The sequence below is a fragment of the Erpetoichthys calabaricus genome, chromosome 3, assembly GCF_900747795.2.
Source record: "Erpetoichthys calabaricus chromosome 3, fErpCal1.3, whole genome shotgun sequence".
Classification (NCBI taxonomy): Eukaryota; Metazoa; Chordata; class Cladistia; order Polypteriformes; family Polypteridae; genus Erpetoichthys; species Erpetoichthys calabaricus.
In genome coordinates, this window is record NC_041396.2 from 295,471,766 (window position 1) to 295,489,125 (window position 17,360).

Sequence of the window (17,360 nt, forward strand, 5' to 3'; positions counted from 1 at the left end):
ACGCGACATCCGGCAGTTCATTTGTTCACTAATGGGACCCTCTCCCTGTACGACTACATGGCAGCTAAGAGTTAATTTGCTTCACACAATGCCGGTATTCCCAGGATGTGTTAGGAAGTACTTCAGTGTGGAGTTACTCACTCACTTGGCTGGCTGACGACATGTGAAGATGCCACCCCGGTGCCCCCTACGTTGAAGTGGAGTTCTGCTACCCGAGCGGAGACCTGACAGCTTTTGGACCACAGCCGGTTACATAGCAATCCGGGCAGGGGGATGTGAATGAGCCAGGAAAGAGTCGGAGGAGGAGGAGGAGCTTGCAGCCTGCTGGGAAGAAGAAACAGCTGTCAGATTGGGAAGAGGGAAAAAAAAAAAAAGCCACTCCAGTCGGCGGGGAAAACGAGAGGAGAGGAGCAGGAGCAGGAACAGGAGCAGGGAAAAGGGGGACCAAGAGGGGACCGTCCTCTATGGGGTGTGCCCTGAGCTCCGAGTGCTGCGGAGAAGAGCTGTGCCCCGTGCCAGTGGGGGCACCGGCCGCTGGAAATGGGGGGCTAACGAAGGACATGAAAATGAAGCAGACTAAGGTAAGAGTTATGGGATGGGACAAGTGGAGGGACGGTGGGACGGTGGGAGTCACTTACTTGTTTTGATTCTTTTTTTTGGCAATTCTTACTGCAATTGTGCTGCCTGAGGAAGTTCCACCTCCAACCTTGGATCGATTTAATGATACACATTGTATGGGCTTTGGGGGGGGGGGGGGGGCACCAGATGTTTATTTTGACATGCAGATGCTTCCTATCAATGGAGCCTGCAGATTAAGCTGCTTTGAATCCCTTTCAACATCACCACCCCCCCACCCCCCAACCAAAAATAAACTAGGCCGTGCCAAGCAAAGTATCACCAGGTTGCCAAATATTGTAATGACGTACAAAAGCTGGTCACGTCCAAGAAAAGCATAAAGCCTCGTCTATACTTACCCAACACGTGAAGTGCGTGGCTGTATGTGCTGTCAGCGACCAAAATGCATTCCTACATGTGGCGGCCCATTCCATGGGTACACCGATATCCTCCCAGTTGGTAGGTGGCAGTGAGTGGTCCATGTCATGGCGGAGGAAGTGAATTCAGTTCTGTCATTCAGTCAGTCCTTGTCTAAGTCACTTAGTCCTGAACAGGATCATGGTGGTGCCATAGGGCACAATGCAGGAAACAAACCCCTATACAGGGTGCCAGTCCATTCGAACCACACCCCAAGGCCAATTTGGGAACCACCAATCCACCTAACCTGAACGTCTTTGGACTGTTGGAGCAAAACAGACCACCCAAGTGAATTGTTTAGTGAAAGATGTTGACGGTGGTGGGCCGGTAGTGCAGATCGGGATGGAGTGTCAGACCCAATAACCAAAAGTGACAAAAAGGAGACGAGTGTGACATTCTCGTGACATACATGATGAACAGATAGGCGCATTTTACATTTTTTTGTGGGTCTTCCTTGTGATTGATGACTTGTTGTGTTTGTGGATGCCTTGGGTGCGCCACAGAACCCAGAAACACCTGGCACAACTTCCACAGGCACAATTCCAAGTTTCTTTTGGTTGCATAAGGATAACTTGACAGGCTTTTAGGTCAGTCCACACTGTAGAAGCCAGTAACTCACTTGCCTTTCTGTCACCTGCCACCTCCATGGTGAGTGTCGTCCTCTTCCTCCTGACTCTGACTCACTTAAGTGGCTCAGGAGTAGCTCTGATGTCACAACATAGCATGGCACTTCTTGGTCATTCTTCCCCAAAGTTGGGAGACCTTTAATCAGCAGCACCCTCTTGTGCAACCCAGGGTTGCCCTTCCAAACTACATGTCCCCTGGAATCTGGGGGGGGGGGGGGGGGTTATCCAAAATGGGACCATCCTAAGAGTAGCATTGCCACCTTTCACCTCTAGGGGATAAACTGTCCCCAGTCCATCCATTATATGGTCGCCCCGACTTGGATAGGCACCTACAGTTAGGTCCATAAATATTTGGACAGAGACCACTTTTTTCTAATTTTGGTTCTGTACATTACCACAATGAACGTTAAATGAAACAACTCTGATGCAGTTGAAGTGCAGACTTTCAGCTTTAATTCAGTGGGGTGAACAAAACGATTGCATAAAAATGTGAGGCAACTAAAGTATTTTTTATAACACAATCCCTTCATTTCAGGGGCTCAAAAGTAATTGGACAAATGAAATAACTGGAAATCAAATGTTCATTTCTAATACTTGGTTGAAAACCCTTTGCTGGCAATGACAGCCTGAAGTCTTGAACTCCTGGACATCACCAGATGCTGGGTTTCCTCCTTTTTAATGCTCTGCCAGGCCTTTACTGCAGCGACTTTCAGTTGCTGTTTGTTTGTGGGCCTTTCTGTCTGAAGTTTAGTCTTCAACAAGTGAACTGCCTGCTCAGTTGTGTTAAGATCAGGTGACTGACTTGGCCATTCAAGAAGTTTCCACTTCTTTGCTTTAATAAACTCCTGGGTTGCTTTGGCTGTATGTTTTGGGTCATTGTCCATCTGTATCATGAATCAATTTGACTGTATTTAGCTGGATTTGAGCAGACAGTATGTCTCTGAACACCTCAGAATTCATCCGGCTGCTTCTGTCCTGTGTCACATCATCAATAAACACGAGTGTCCCAGTGCCATTGGCAGCCATCACACTGCCTCAGTCCACCGTGTTTTACAGATGATGTGCTATACTTTGGATAATGAGCTGTTCCACGCCTTCTCCATACTTTTTTCTTGCCATCATTCTGGTAGAGGTTGATCTTGGTTTCATCTGTCCAAAGAATTTTTTTCCAGAACTGTGCTGGCTTTTCTAGATGTTCTTTAGCAAAGTCCAATCTCGCCTTTCTATTCTTGAGGCTTATGAGTGGCTTGCACCTTGCAGTGCACCCTCTGTATTTACTTTCACGCAGTCTTCTCTTTATGGTAGACTTGGATATCGATACGCCGACCCCCTGGAGAGTGTTGTTCACTTGGTTGGCTGTTGTGAAGGGGTTTCTCTTCACCATGGAAATGATTCTGCGATCATCCACCACTGTTGTCTTCCGTGGACGTCCAGGTCTTTTTGCGTTGCTGAGTTCACCAGTGCTTGCTTTCTTTCTCAGGATGTACCAAACTGTAGATTTTGCCACTCGTAAAGTTGTAGCAATTTCTCAGATGGGTTTTGTCTGTTTTCGCAGCTTAAGGATGGCTTCTTTCACCTGCATGGAGAGCTCCTTTGACCGCATGTTGTCTGTTCACAGCAAAATCTTCCACATGCAAGCACCACACCTCAAATCAACTCCAGGCCTTTTATCTGCTTAATTCATAAGGACATAACGACGGACTTGTCCACACCTGCCCATGAAATAGCCAGAGAGTCAATTGTCCAATTACTGTTGAGCCCCTGAAATGAAGGGATTGTGTTAACAAAATGCTTTAGTTGCCTCACATTTTTATGCAATCGTTTTGTTCACCCCACTGAATTAAAGCTGAAAGTCTGCACTTCAACTGCATCGGAGTTGTTTCATTTCAAATTCATTGTGGTAATGTACAGAGCCAAAATGAGAAAAAAGTTGTCTCTGTCCAAATATTTATGGACCTAACTGTAGTGCCATCCTGGGTCAGGTGGCAGCTCCACTTTATGCAGTCCATCTATTTTGGCCGGGTAAAGTATTTTTATTCACCCCATTATGACATTTACACGTCAAACTCATCCATCATTCATCCTGCTGGTACCCAGTTCAGCCAGGTAGGATCACATCTGCACCCAGCCTGGCGATGCCAGTGTAATCAGGAAGACCTCTCTGTGCAGTGTGCGGGAAACAGCTAATGTGGGCAAGCCATGCAAAGGTCCATCATCACACGGCCCTTACAACCAACACGGACACGTCGAGTGTCACCCCGTGGAGAGCAAAGTGACAGTAAGGGGTACTTTGAGATTTGTATATTTCGAAATGCTTGAAAAAATAAAACTGAGACTATGGCAAAAAAAGGGTTGGGACGCCATGGGCTTCCGAGTTTAACGTCGAAGTTTGATTTTTTGAGGAGGGTGGATGACATGTGTGTGCGTGTGTGTGTGTGTGTGTGTGTGTGTGTGTGTCACTCCTTCACTGGCTTTCAGGTGATGCCCTTTTGTTGTTCTGTCCTCCTGTTGGCCGAGGAGGCGGGGCTCTAATGATGTCACAGCTGCTCTGATTGGTTGACGTCTTTAAAGCTGGAATTGGAGCTTTTAGGTTGCTGCGCCACGCTAAACTCTTTCCCCCCGTGCACACCTTAGTTTAGACCGGCTTTTCTTTTGCATACAATTATATATAGCGCCTTTATCTGTGATTTGCATCATTTCAAATTACCCAGCATCCTCTAATTTATAAATTCTTAGTACTGAGGGATTTATCATGTACTCCAGGGTGGTGAAATTAAAAAAAAACTAAAAACATAAGCTCTGGCCTCTGGCTCAGGCATGGATGGCTGCACGTTTCTTGCCTTTGAACCCTCAGATTATTCAAAAGCAATAGAATGAAGAAAAGGAAGGGAGTGAGTGAGAAGAAGTCAAGAAAACATCCTCGGCCTTCCTGAAGAGTGCCAGGATGGTTTCACGCACTTCCCCATGTCCGGCTGCCACCCACAAATCAACTAATCAGCCTGGTGCTGACAGGCACTTCCTGCTGGCATCTGGAGAGACAGAGAGAGAGCAGAGAGGATGTCACGGGTTCCATCTTGAGATTTGCATCCAGTTGTTTTTTAAAGGGAAGTGGGCAGGCCTGTGCCACTGATATTTATAGTTGGCAATCAGTGGGACCGGAGGAGTTGTAGTGTTATGTGACGCAATGAGTCAAAGGGACCGTCAATCAACTGCAAGGGCAGCACCCAAAAATTCTTGAAACTGTTAAAAAAATCTTTATTATAAAATCCCTTAGGAATATTCTCCTTGAGATGCAATCCTCCTGTCCCAGCGTTTGTCCCATTCCTGGAAACATTTCCGGTACTCATCTTTTGTCACCGTGTCAAGTGACGCTGGCATTTTTTCCTGTATTTCTTCCATGGTGGCCAGTGCTTAAAGTGGGCTCATACTTACCAGTATGTGGTACCGGCGCATCTTCCATTTTTAGGATAGAGTGCTGCCACCTCCCCTTAGTGTATCTGTGTTGTGAGTGTCACCGAGGACAGACTGGCATCCCGGCTGGATGGCGGCATGTCTTCGGGATAAAATGGAAAGTGCCGGGGGCGGACAAGCAGAAAGCTGGTGGCACCCATGAAACATTAGGTGGCAGTGGTCCACAAGAGGCATCCCAGCTTGGACACCCACAGGGCTTCATGGGAACTGGAATCCAGGAGTGCAGCCCTTTTGGGGTCCCTGGATGCCATAAAGGGGCTCTGTCAGGGGAGGACTACTCTGGTTCTCAAACAAACTGGAAAGTCTCCCCAGAAGTCATGCCAGGTCACCAGGGGATACTCCGGGTCCAGTTTTAAAGGAACCCATTAACGTATCTTGGGGAGTCGGGAGGCAGCGGGTGATACTCAAGGAGACAAAAAGCTTTATAGCTTGTATGTTTTGGGGGGCTGATTCACTGTTTGTGTGCTTATTGGATTTAAAAATCAATCAATTGAACCCGTGACTGTGTTGGGTATTATTGAGTCTGGGGTCCGGGACTCGCTGGCACCCCCTAGTGGTTACAGTTAACCCTTAAACCGCCACAACCAGCTCTAGTCAGTTCCCATTGCAATCTGCCAGCACGTCGGAGCTGATCAGTCTGTGCCGTCCATTTGTTGAGCAGCCAGCTTGTGACCACTGGCGCCACCCTGTAGCGAATCAGCATCACTGTCCCTGAGATTGAGCCGCTGCACTCGACTAGCCTGCCAGCATCAGCGCTTACCTCTGTGTGCTCCCGTGTCAGCCAGCTCAAGCACAGCTGGCTCGGTGATTTACTGAATTTCATCAATGGAGTCACTTGCACCTTGTACATATCATAATAGATTGTCACAGTAGTTTTCTTTTATAGTTTTTACAGTTCATTGGCAGTATGTAAAATGATGTGATTGTGATGCTCTTTGCATGAAAAAAATATGCGTTCCATTAAAATTTCACTTTTTCTTGGTGAATTGTGACGTTTCCTTCAAAAGTGCAGGAAAAAATATTTTGTTATCCGGGGGAGCATTAACACCCCCAAGTGTGTGGCAGTTTAAGGGTTAACAAGTACAACAAAATAGTATGTGGCGTCCTGGAGGTGCATTAACCCCCCCAAGTATGTGGCATCCGGGGGGGTGGATTAAACCCCCCCAAGTATGTGGCATCTGGGGGGTGCATTTACCCCCCCCCCAACAAGTATGTGGCAGTTTAAGGGTTAACAAGTGCAACAAAAAAGTACTTGGTGTCTGAGGGGTGCTTTAACCCCCCCCAAGTATGTGGCGTCCGGGGGTGCATTTACCCCCCCAAGTATGTGGCATCCAGGGGGTGCATTTACCCCCCCCCAAGTATGTGGCAGTTTAAGGGTTAACAAGTGCAACAAAAAAGTATTTGGTGTCTAGGGGGTGCATTAATCCCCCAAGTATGTGGTGTCCGGGGGGGTGCATTTAACCCCCCCCCCAAGTATGTGGCAGTTTAAGGGTTAGCAAGTGCAACAAAAAAGTATGTGGCGTCCTGGAGGTGCATTAAACCCCCCAGGTATGTGGCATCTGGGGGGGTGCATTAACCCCCCCCAAGTATGTGTCAGTTTAAGGGTTAACAAGTGCAACAAAAAAGTATTTGGCATCCAGGACGTGCATTAACCCCCCCAAGTATGTGGCATCTGGGGGGGTGCATTAACCCCCCCCCCAAGTATGTGTCAGTTTAAGGGTTAACAAGTGCAACAAAAAAGTATTTGGCGTCCAGGACGTGCATTAACCCCCCCAAGTATGTGGCATCTGGGGGGGTGCATTACCCCCCCCCAAGTATGTGTCAGTTTAAGGGTTAACAAGTGCAACAAAAAAGTATTTGGCGTCCAGGACGTGCATTAACCCTCTCCCCAAGGATGTGGTGTCCAGGGGGAGCATTAACCCCCCCAAGCATTTGGCGCCCGGGGAGTGCATTTATCCCCCCTAAGTATGTGGCGTCCGGGGGGTGCATTAGCCCCCCCCAAGGATGTGGTGTCCAGGGAGTGCATTAACCCCCCAAGCATTTGGCATCCGGGGGGGTGCATTTATCCCCCCAAGTATGTGGCAGTTCAAGCTTATTCATTCGTAGCCTTCACTTCAGATTACGGGCGTCACTGACAAATCATTTCAAAGCTCGTTTTTTCCGCTCTTTCGTTTCTAACATGAACTATCGCGTACTTATTCAAGCAGTTTAGAATGATCGCGTTTTTGAATGCGCCAGTGACATCGCGACTCAATATGTCCGATCAGAGCACAGTAGTCTTGAACGATGACGCCAAAGCGTAAATCCAATGCAAGTGTTGGGGATGCGTCAAAGAAAAGGAAAACAATTACCAAGGGCCTAGAGACTCCAGAGCTAAAAACGTTTTCGACAAAAGGGTTAGCAAGACCCTAATACTGAGCGGGTCACCCAAGGTTATCATACCGTTACTAAGGGCCTCAGCTGCAATGAGAAACACGCATCTCGTGCTTAACCCAGGGACTGCCTGTATAAATTGTACACTATTTATAAAATTCATTTTAGGTATTTTGAATAATTATACTCAGTATATGGGATTGTAATGGGGTTATTTTATTTATGGTTTAAGGGCTTTTCTATTTCAAGCTCTATTTATTAGGATGGCTTCTCCTTTTTCTCCACACAGAATAATGGTTAGTTACTCCCAGCCCCTCGTTAACTGAAATTGTAGGAAGGACGGGGTCTGATCTTTGAATTACCGACTGCTGCTTTTCCCATAAAAACCCCTCTCTTCCATGCTGGCTCAGTCTCTCCTCTGATGAAGACCAAGAATGGTCGAAACGTTAGGCGGGTGACCCAGCACAGCTCATTGGGAGGGAGATCTGGTGGATGCCGAGGGTGCGAAGCAGCAAACCCACACATCGTTTTTGGTTAAAAACTCGTTGACTGCCAATGCCCTGTCATGGTGTGAAATTCTGTTTTTCGGGTGCGCCATTTCACCAGATATTTTTTTGTTCCCCCTGTAGACGACTCAGCAGTTCTATTTAACTCTTTCAGGGCGGATGTCGACGTTTGTCGAAATTCAGGGGTAGAGGACGGTAATCAGTCATAAATGGCGACAAAACTCGCTGTTTTAGTGCGACTCTCTTTGCTAGAAGGAGGGTTAGCTTCATTGATTTGACCTCGATTAGCTGCGCATGCGTGAGTAGCAAAGAGCAGACGACCTCCCTCTAAAATGGCATCGACATCTGGCGAGAGACCAAAGCGAATGCACAAAGCACAATACTCCGTGGACGACATTTTGCGTATTATTGCTGACTTGTCAGACTTTGATTTTGATGCAAGTGATCTGGAGATGGAGATCGATAATACAAGTGAGGTACCGGATCCCCAGTTGATCGTGGTGCTGAACACGCTTGTGTAGCTGATGTGCCTACAGCAACGTTCACCTGGGAAGACTGCCACTTACAATGACAAGAGGTACAAACCAGATTGCATCCCACTGCCACGCGGAGAGAGGCCAGGCAACCAGCCTGCCACGCATTCCTACCGGCCATCGAGCAGCCCCCTACACAGCCACCAGAGACCCTGGACAGGCGCCGACAGCAGCCACAGCAGCAGACGTTTTACGTTGAAACCTTTGCTTTGCGTGCTTTTCAGAAAATTGAGTTGCCTGCAAAAAATATTCAGCCCTCAAAGAGTTAATGTCGACGATTGACCGTCCGTCTGCAGGAGAAAAAAAAATTCTGGAAAAATGGGATCATCGGCATTTTCTTGAAAAACGAAAAATCACCAAAGTCAAGTCACCGGCACGATAGCAGAAACACACACTTGACCAGCTCTGCACGATGCCACTCGGCGGACTGATTAAGCAGACTCTAAGGATACGATGCCTCACTGCATTTTCGATATCTACACCCCAACCCCACTCCCACGCTATTGACGGATGCCAGGGATTTTTGGGTCCCCCCCCCCCTTGCATCTCACATAGCGCCTCGTGAGTTGTCTAAAAGACCCCCTTAGTGTATTTATAGACCACCTGTAAGACGGACAGAGAGAGAGAGAGAGACACCCGAAGGCAAACCCTGTATAACTAAAACCCGTCGTACAAGTGGCGTTGAAAAAGCGTCTTTTCAGGTGGGAGTCGAACAGAGTTCTCATCAGAGATGGCGATGTCTTCACCTTTAAGTACTTCCGGGTGGAGGAGGCGGGTCACCCAAAGTGATGTCATCAATGTTAAAGCCGTCAATCTTCCGATCTGCAGAGGGGGAAGGAAGAGAACAAAACATGAGTACTCCGCGCCAACCTGTAGAACAGCGAGGAATTACCAGTAGCAGAGCCCTTAAGCTGCCCCCTGTGTGCAGGCGCGTGACTCACATTTAAAGACCCCTCGTTTATCTCACAATCCGGCTCTTGTGTTTAATATTTTGCAGCTATTCCCTTGGTCCGTATTATCATTTTAACATGTTGACTGCCACGCCAAACTGGCGCCAATGTAAACTCAGGGTGTTATTTTAATGCATCAATTACACACATTGTTATTAATCTAAATGACAATAATAAATTGTTTTCTCTACAAAAAAAATCTTTTGAAGTTACCTCAGAGTTGGCACTTGGAACAGAAGACTCTGGGTCTTCCAAGTCAGATCTTGCACAATTTGTTGAAATCGAAAAGTTCGAACTTCATAGCGGTGAGACGCCAGGCGTTGAGGGATATTCAGAAGGCTCTGGTTCTGCGTATGACAGTTATTTTTGTGAAAGATTATCCACGTTATAGCTAACAAGAACTGACCACCGTGAAATGTTCTCTTCTATGGCACCACTATGATTTTTCATTCTCCTTTATACGTGTTAACCACAAGTTTGCTCGCATTTGGCACCGCAGCCCCGAAGGCGGCTTTTGAGATAACTCCTGGGTGGCAGCCGCCTATTGATTGCCAACTACAAGTTACAGTATCTAACAAAAGTGAGTACACCCCTCACATTTGTGTAAATATTTTATTATATCTTTTCATGGGACAACACTGAAGATATGACACATTGCTCCAATGTTTACAGCTTGTGTAAATTTGCTGTCCCCTCAACATAACTCAACACACAGCCATTAATGTCTAAACCGCTGGCAACAAAAGTGAGTACACCCCTAAGTGAAAAATGTCCACATTGTGCCCAATTAGCCATTTTTCCCTCTCTGGTGTCATGTGACTCGTTAGCGTTACAAGGGCTCAGGTGTGTTAAATTTGGTGTTATCACTCTCACACTCTCTCCTACTGGTCACTGGAAGTTCAACATGGCACCTCATGGCACAGAACTCTCTGAGGATCTGAAAACAAGAATTGCGGCTCTACATAAAGATGGCCTCGGCTATAAGAAGATTGGCAACACCCTGAAACTGAGCTGCAGGACAGTGGCCAAGACCATACAGCGACAGATTTAACAGGACAGGTCCCACACAGAACAGGCCTCGCCATGGTCGACCAAAGAAGTTGAGTACACGTGCTCAGCATCATATCCAGAGGTTGTCTTTTGAAAATAGATGTATGAGTGATGCCAGCATTGCTGCAGAGGTCAGCCTGTCAGTGCTCAGAACGTACGCCCGCCGCACACTGCATCAAACTGGTCTGCATGGATGTCGTCCCAGAAGGAAGCCTCTTTGAAAGATGATGCACAAGAAAGCCTGCAAACAGTCTTCTGAAGACAAGCAGACTAAGGACATGGATTACTGGAATCATGTCCTATGGTCTGATGAGACCAAGATAAACTTAATGGGTTCAGATGGTGTCAAGCGTGTGTGAGGAGTACAAAGACAAGTGTGTCTTGCCTACAGTCAAGCATGGTGGTAGGAGTGTCATGGTTTGGGGCTGCATGAGTGCTGCCGGCACTGGGGAGCTACAGTTCACTGAGGGAACCATGAATGCCAACATGTACTGTGACATACTGAAGCAGAGCATGATCCCCTCCCTGGGCCGCAGGGCAGTATTCCAACATAACAACCCCAAACACACCTCCAAGACGACCACTGCTTTACTAAAGAAACTGAGGGTAAAGGTGCTGGACTGGCCAAGCATGTCTCCAGATCTAAACCCTATTGAGCATCTGTGGGGCATCCTGTAACGGAAGGTGGAGGAGCGCAAGGTCTCTAACATCCACCAGCTCCGTCATGTCGTTCGTCATGGAGGAGTGGCAACCTGTGAAGCTCGTGTGAACTCCATGCCCAAGAGAGTTAAGGCAGTGCTGGAAAATAATGGTGGCCACACAAAATATTGACACTCTGGGCACAATTTGGACATTTTTCACTTAGGGGTGTACTCACTTTTGTTGCCAGCGGTTTACACATTAATGGCTGTGTGTTGAGTTATTATGAGGGGACAGCAAATTTACACAAGCTGTACACTGACTACTGTATATTGTATCAAAGGGTCATATCTTCAGTGGTGTCCCATGAAAAGACATAATAAAATATTTACAAAAATGTGAGGGGGTGTACTTACTTTTGTGAGATACTGTAACTCGTTTTTAGCATTCAACGTGTTAACCTTTCCAGGGTGTGGAAGGCCAAGGATGTCCCGTGGTTAAGTATATTTTGGTTTCTATGCGTTTTTTTTAACGATTTAACAAAATGAAGTGCGTCCTCCCGTGGGTCCATGGTGTTTATCATTTTGGGGCCTCTCTGTTAATTGGTTGCTAGCTGAGGTCACCCAGAAGGGAGGTGGATTGAGCAGATCGGGCGGTGGCGTCACGTGGGAGGTGGAGTAGGCTTACAGTATGCATACGCACTTACAGCCGTGGCCAAAAGTTTCGAGATGGACACGAGTTGGCTGCTTCAGTGTTTTTAGGTCTTTCTGTCACACCAGGGGTCTCTGCCATCTGCTCGCTTCGCTCACCAACCCCCGGGAGGGCCCTGCGCGCTACCCACTTCACAGCTCTGCCACTCGCGTATGGGGAAGCAGATGTACAATTTGAAACAGATTGTTATTTTCATGGGAACTGTTACATATGCATAATAGACCTGACTATTTTACATTACAGCGAGTAATTAACCATAGTAAAAAATTGTAAAACATAATAAATTGAAAGAAAACTGTGTTTCATGTTGCGCATGGATTTGTATCCATTATTGGGTGTAGAATTTCTAATCCATCAAATCGTTTAACTCTTTCGATTCTATGTTGCATCACTTCTCCGTGATCACAAATATAAACCTTTTCTTCAAAATTAAACTTGTCGTAGCTTTAATTGTTGCGGGATCACAGATTCTAATAGCGTGTGGTCCATTCTTGTGTAAATCTACGTTTGTTCGCGTTCGCATCAATCAATACTCAAGATTATTGTAGATTCGGATATTTTGCCCGTAGTGTTTGTGGATTTCACTTTCATCAAATAACAAATCTTTTAATTCACGTGGATACGACCTCTTCATTGAGAAGAAACACTACTTTTACGAATTAGACGATCTACAAGTTTAAATCCGATCAATATATTCGATCTCTTTTCGCTGTTCCGTTATTTCACCGAGTAATAATTTCTACTACTTTTCCCTGATGGCAACACGAATTGGACGATCTACAAGTCTCTGACTTAAACTTTAAAGACAAACAATATCTCCATACTTCTGACATATCACCTACTGTATGTCCATATATTCGATCTGTTTTCGCTGTTCCGTTATTTCACCGCGTAATAATTTCCATTTGTTTGCACGAATGTGTTCTTTACTATTAGTTTTTTGAGACTTTCAAATTTTAGTACTTTCATAATCTCTCACCTGCTCTGCATGTGTACCGCGCCAACATTTTTGAACCTCTTCACGACGTTCTACTTTGTCTTCTACTCTTTGTCTTTTATTTCCAACCCCGCTTGGACCTGCTAGGTTTTCAATTTCACTTGTTCCGGGCTGATTATTACTTTCCTTATTTTCTGAATTTGCACATAGATTATTATTGTTCTTTTTTGAATTCTTTTCTCTCCAATGCTTTTGGGCCTCTTTTCGACGTCCTGCCCTTTCTTCTTCGCTTAGTCATTGACATGTCATCTAGAACGTATAAAATTATTGTCCAGAAAAGGACTACAACAAAGGAAACAAATAGATTGTATGTCTTGTATTAAAATGAGGAAAACGTAAAGATGTATAAGAGCTGAGAGTGCTGGAACTGTGTCTGACCAAAGCATTCACACCAACGAGAGGTGAGAAGACCACAGGCGTGGGCCATTAACCAGAAATGGTCGAGATGAGGGCAGGACTTCAAAAAAACCTCCTGGCAAAAAGTCTCGTTTCACAGGACTTGAAATTATCTCTCTCGAAAAAGTCACATCTCAGAATTTCCTTTTATAATAGAGAGATGTTTCTATGGTGTGCTGAAGCAGAATTACAAGCAGTTCAGAAGTTTCAATGGCTTTTATCGACAATGAGTCCATAGTTGCAGTGTTAGTCGTTCTTTCTTTATCAAGACCTCTGCAGTTCGTCCTGGCAGGCTGTCAGTCAACTTCTGGGCCCAATCCTGACTGATCTTGCAGAATCAGAATTGGTGGGTTTTATGTTTGTCCACCCGCCTCTTGAAGTTCTCAATGGGGACTTATCTGGCCATAGACCCCAAAATGTTGATGTTTTGTTTCCTGAGCCACTTAGTTTTCATTTTTGCCTTCTGGTCTGGTGCTCCATCATGCTGGATTGGTCACCAAACTGTTCTTGGATGGTTGGCAGAAGATGTTTTGGTCCCATTCTTTATTCATGGCTGTGTTCTTAAGCCCAATTGTGAGTGAGTCCACTCGCTTGGCTGAGAAGTTTCAAAGGCTTTTATTGACAATGACAATACAGGGTGAGTCAAAATTATGTTAACACTAAAGGGTTATTTTGATCTCGACCACACCTTTCCAGGTCAGTGGACCATTGCCATGGCCTCCACACTCTTCTGATTTGACACCCTGTGATTTGTGGTTATGGGGTCTGGTGAAGGAGCGCGTGGATAGCAGGAAAGTTTGTGATATCAATGACCTGAAGGACAGAATACAGACTGTGGTATTATCATCTGTTCCCCGTGAAGTGTGTGTCTGGGCTTTAAAATGGTATCGTTGCTCGTTGGTTTTTGTGTGTTGAACATGATGGCAAGCAGGTTGAGACATTCCTATAAATCATATGAGTATGTGTTGTGTTTCCACCATTCAGATGTTAACACAATTTTGACTCACCCTGGTATTTGCAGTGTTGGCCCTTCTTTCTTTTTCAAGACCTCTGCAATTCTCCCTGGCAGGCTGTCCATCAACTTCTGGGCCCAATCCTGACTGATGGCCGCCGCCCATTCCTGCAGAATCAGAATTGGTGGGTTTTTGTTTGTCCACCCACCGCCTCTTGAGGATTGACCACAAGTTCTCAATGGGGAGTTTCCTGGCCATGGACCCCAAAATGTCGATGTTTTGTTTCCTGAGCCACTTAGTTGTCACTTTTGCCCATCCTGCTGGATTGTTCATTGTTGGTCACCAAATTTGTAGCAGTGCTACATGAGTACCGTCGTCCTAAATGTATTTTGTTGCCGAGTCCCATCTTTCGTAGCGTCGTCCTGTTTACATGCTCTGTGTGTCTTTGTAAATATGCTCCCCTGAAAAAACAAAGGGGGAAGGATAACACCGTGGAACCGTAGCCCCTCATGATAATTTGTCCTGTCGATCTCATCACCTGCATCCGGGTCATTCACTATTTAAACAGGAGGACAACAAGAAAGAAAAAAAAACAAAGATTTCTGTTCTGCTGTAGCGCCAATTCATTACAGCGCCACATCACTTACACTTTTTTTTTCTTCTTGCCACTTTCAACGCTTGACAACTTCACCTTTATGATGGTAAACCCCGGGGTTAGAGGATAAGCATGGTGAGACAGTGTCTTGTTGTTCGGGGAGAGGAGCAAACCATCATTTTCATCCGTATATAATCACCACAGGACACATCTCCAGCTGAACAGGGTTCACGAACGTTATTCATTTTCCATTTAATCGTCTCGACTTTTATGTGCCTTTCATGTTTTCTGTGTGTCTCATTGATTTCATGTTCAGTGTGGGGTCAAGGGAGGCTTCATGTTGTATATTAACTTTTTGCTGCACCTTTTTATTTTTTACATTCCGCCGGTCACTTTTGGGGTTGAGTGTGATGTCGAGTCCGGTTGGGGTGTGAAATATAAACTGCTCAAAAAATGAAAGGAGCACTTTGTTACAGTCAATGACACTTGTGGGCTGTTGATCTGGTCAGTGAAGTAGCAGAGGGGCTTGTTCATCAGTTTCAGCTGCTTTGGTGCACTAGAGGGGCAACAATGAGACGACCCCCAAACCAGGAATGAATGGTTTAACAGGTGGAGGGGGACCACTGACATTTTTCCCTCCTCATCTGTTTTGTCACTCATTTTGTATTTGGCTACGGTCAGTGTCACTACTGATAGCATGAGGCCATACCTGGACCCTACAGAGCTGGCACAGGTAGTCCATCAATATGTGCCATTGCCAGAAGGTTTGCTGTGTTGTCTTCCAGCACAGTCTCAAAGGGCATGGAGGAGATTCCAGGAGACAGACAGGCAGTTACTCCAGGAGAGCTGGACAGGGCCCCTCGTAGAAGGTCCTTAACCCATCAGCAGGACCCACCGCTATCTGCTCCTTTGGGCAAAGAGGAACAGGATGAGCACTGGCAGAGCCTACAAAATGACCTCCAGCAGGCAGGCCACTGGTGTGAATGTCTCTGACCAAACAATCAGAAACAGACTTCATGAGGGTGGCCTGAGTCCCGACGTCCTCTAATGGGGACTGTGGAGCTTGATTGGCATTTGCCATAGAATAGCAGAACTGGCAGGTCCGCCACTGGTGCCCAGTGCTTTTCACAGATGAGAGCAGGTTCACCCTGAGCACATGTGACAGACATGAAAGGGTCTGGAGAAGCCCTGGAGAATGTTATGCTAACTGTAACTTCGTTCAGCATGACCGGTGTGGTGGGGGTCAGTGATGGTCTGAGGAGGCATATCCATGGAGGGACACACAGACCTCTACAGGCTAGACAACGGCACCTTGACTGCCATTAGGTATCAGGATGACATCCTTGCACCCATTGTCAGACCCTATGCTGGTGCAGTGGGTCCTGGGTTCCTCCTGGTACACGACAATGCCCGGCCTCATGAGGCGAGAGGATGAAGGAATTGATCCCATGGACTGCCCCCACATCCCCCCCTCACTCCACTCACTCGCCTGACCTCAATCCAATAGAACACCTCTGGGTGGGACATTATGTTTGAGTCCATCCGACGCCTCAGACAGTCCAGGAGCTCAGTGATTCCCTGGCCCAGATCTGGGAGGAGATCCGGAGATCCCCCAGGACACCATCCATCATCTCATTAGGACTTTGTCAGACATGGGGTGGGGGCATACAGACTACTGAGTATGATTTGGAGTTGCTGCAATGACATTTCGACCAAATGGACCCTCCTGCCTGCCTGCCACCTTATTTATTCCCTTTGATTTTCAGGGTCTCTTTGAGTTCAGCCCTCTCTCTGTCGGTTCATCATTTTCATTTCCATCCTTTCGTTCCTAACACATCACCATATCGATCCAGAGCAGTAGAGATGGCCAGCAGGATTTGTTATACCCAGTGAGATCTGATGTTTTTTCAAAGCGTTCCTTTCATTTATTTCAGCAGTTTATCCATCCATCCATTATCCAACCCGCTGAATCTGAACACAGGGTCACGGGGGTCTGCCGGAGCCAATCCCAGCCAACACAGGGCACAAGGCAGGAAACAATCCCGGGCAGGGTGCCAACCCACCGCAGGACACACACAAATACACCCACACACCAAGCACACACTAGGGCCAATGTAGAATCGCCAATCCACCTAACCTGCATGTCTTTGGACTGTGGGAGGAAACCCACGCAGACACGGGGAGAACATGCAAACTCCATGCAGGGAGGACCCGGGAAGCGAACCCAGGTCCCCAGGACACCCAACTGCGAGGCAGCAGCGCTACCCACTGCGCCACCGTGCCGCCCTCAGCAGTTTATATTGTTTGGAATTTTTTTAATTAATTTATACTCATTTTATTACAGTATTTTACATATTTGGCTTATCTCTGATTGTCGATTGGGGAAGTTTCTTTGGAAGATGTACGGCTTGTTGGGTCTAACGTCCTCAGCTTGCCAGGCCTATGGGTCTTGGTGGTGTAGCTGCCGGTTAGGGAGAGTGAGTCGGCCGTTCTAAGCTGTTCTTCGATGGTTGGCTGATGTTGTTCTC

The 17,360-nt window shown here is 46.6% G+C and overlaps 1 protein-coding gene across 1 annotated transcript in view; it reads left to right on the top strand.

Annotated features, from left to right (window-relative positions):
* The first annotated feature begins 373 nt into the window (after positions 1-373).
* The window catches only part of tns2a (tensin 2a), a 241,378-nt gene continuing 224,391 nt past the window's right edge, over positions 374-17,360 (top strand). The window contains exon 1 of the mRNA XM_051924783.1: positions 374-581. Within this exon, the coding sequence (XP_051780743.1) occupies positions 465-581 (117 nt within the window). The 5' untranslated portion in view covers positions 374-464. The remainder of the gene's footprint in view (positions 582-17,360) is intronic.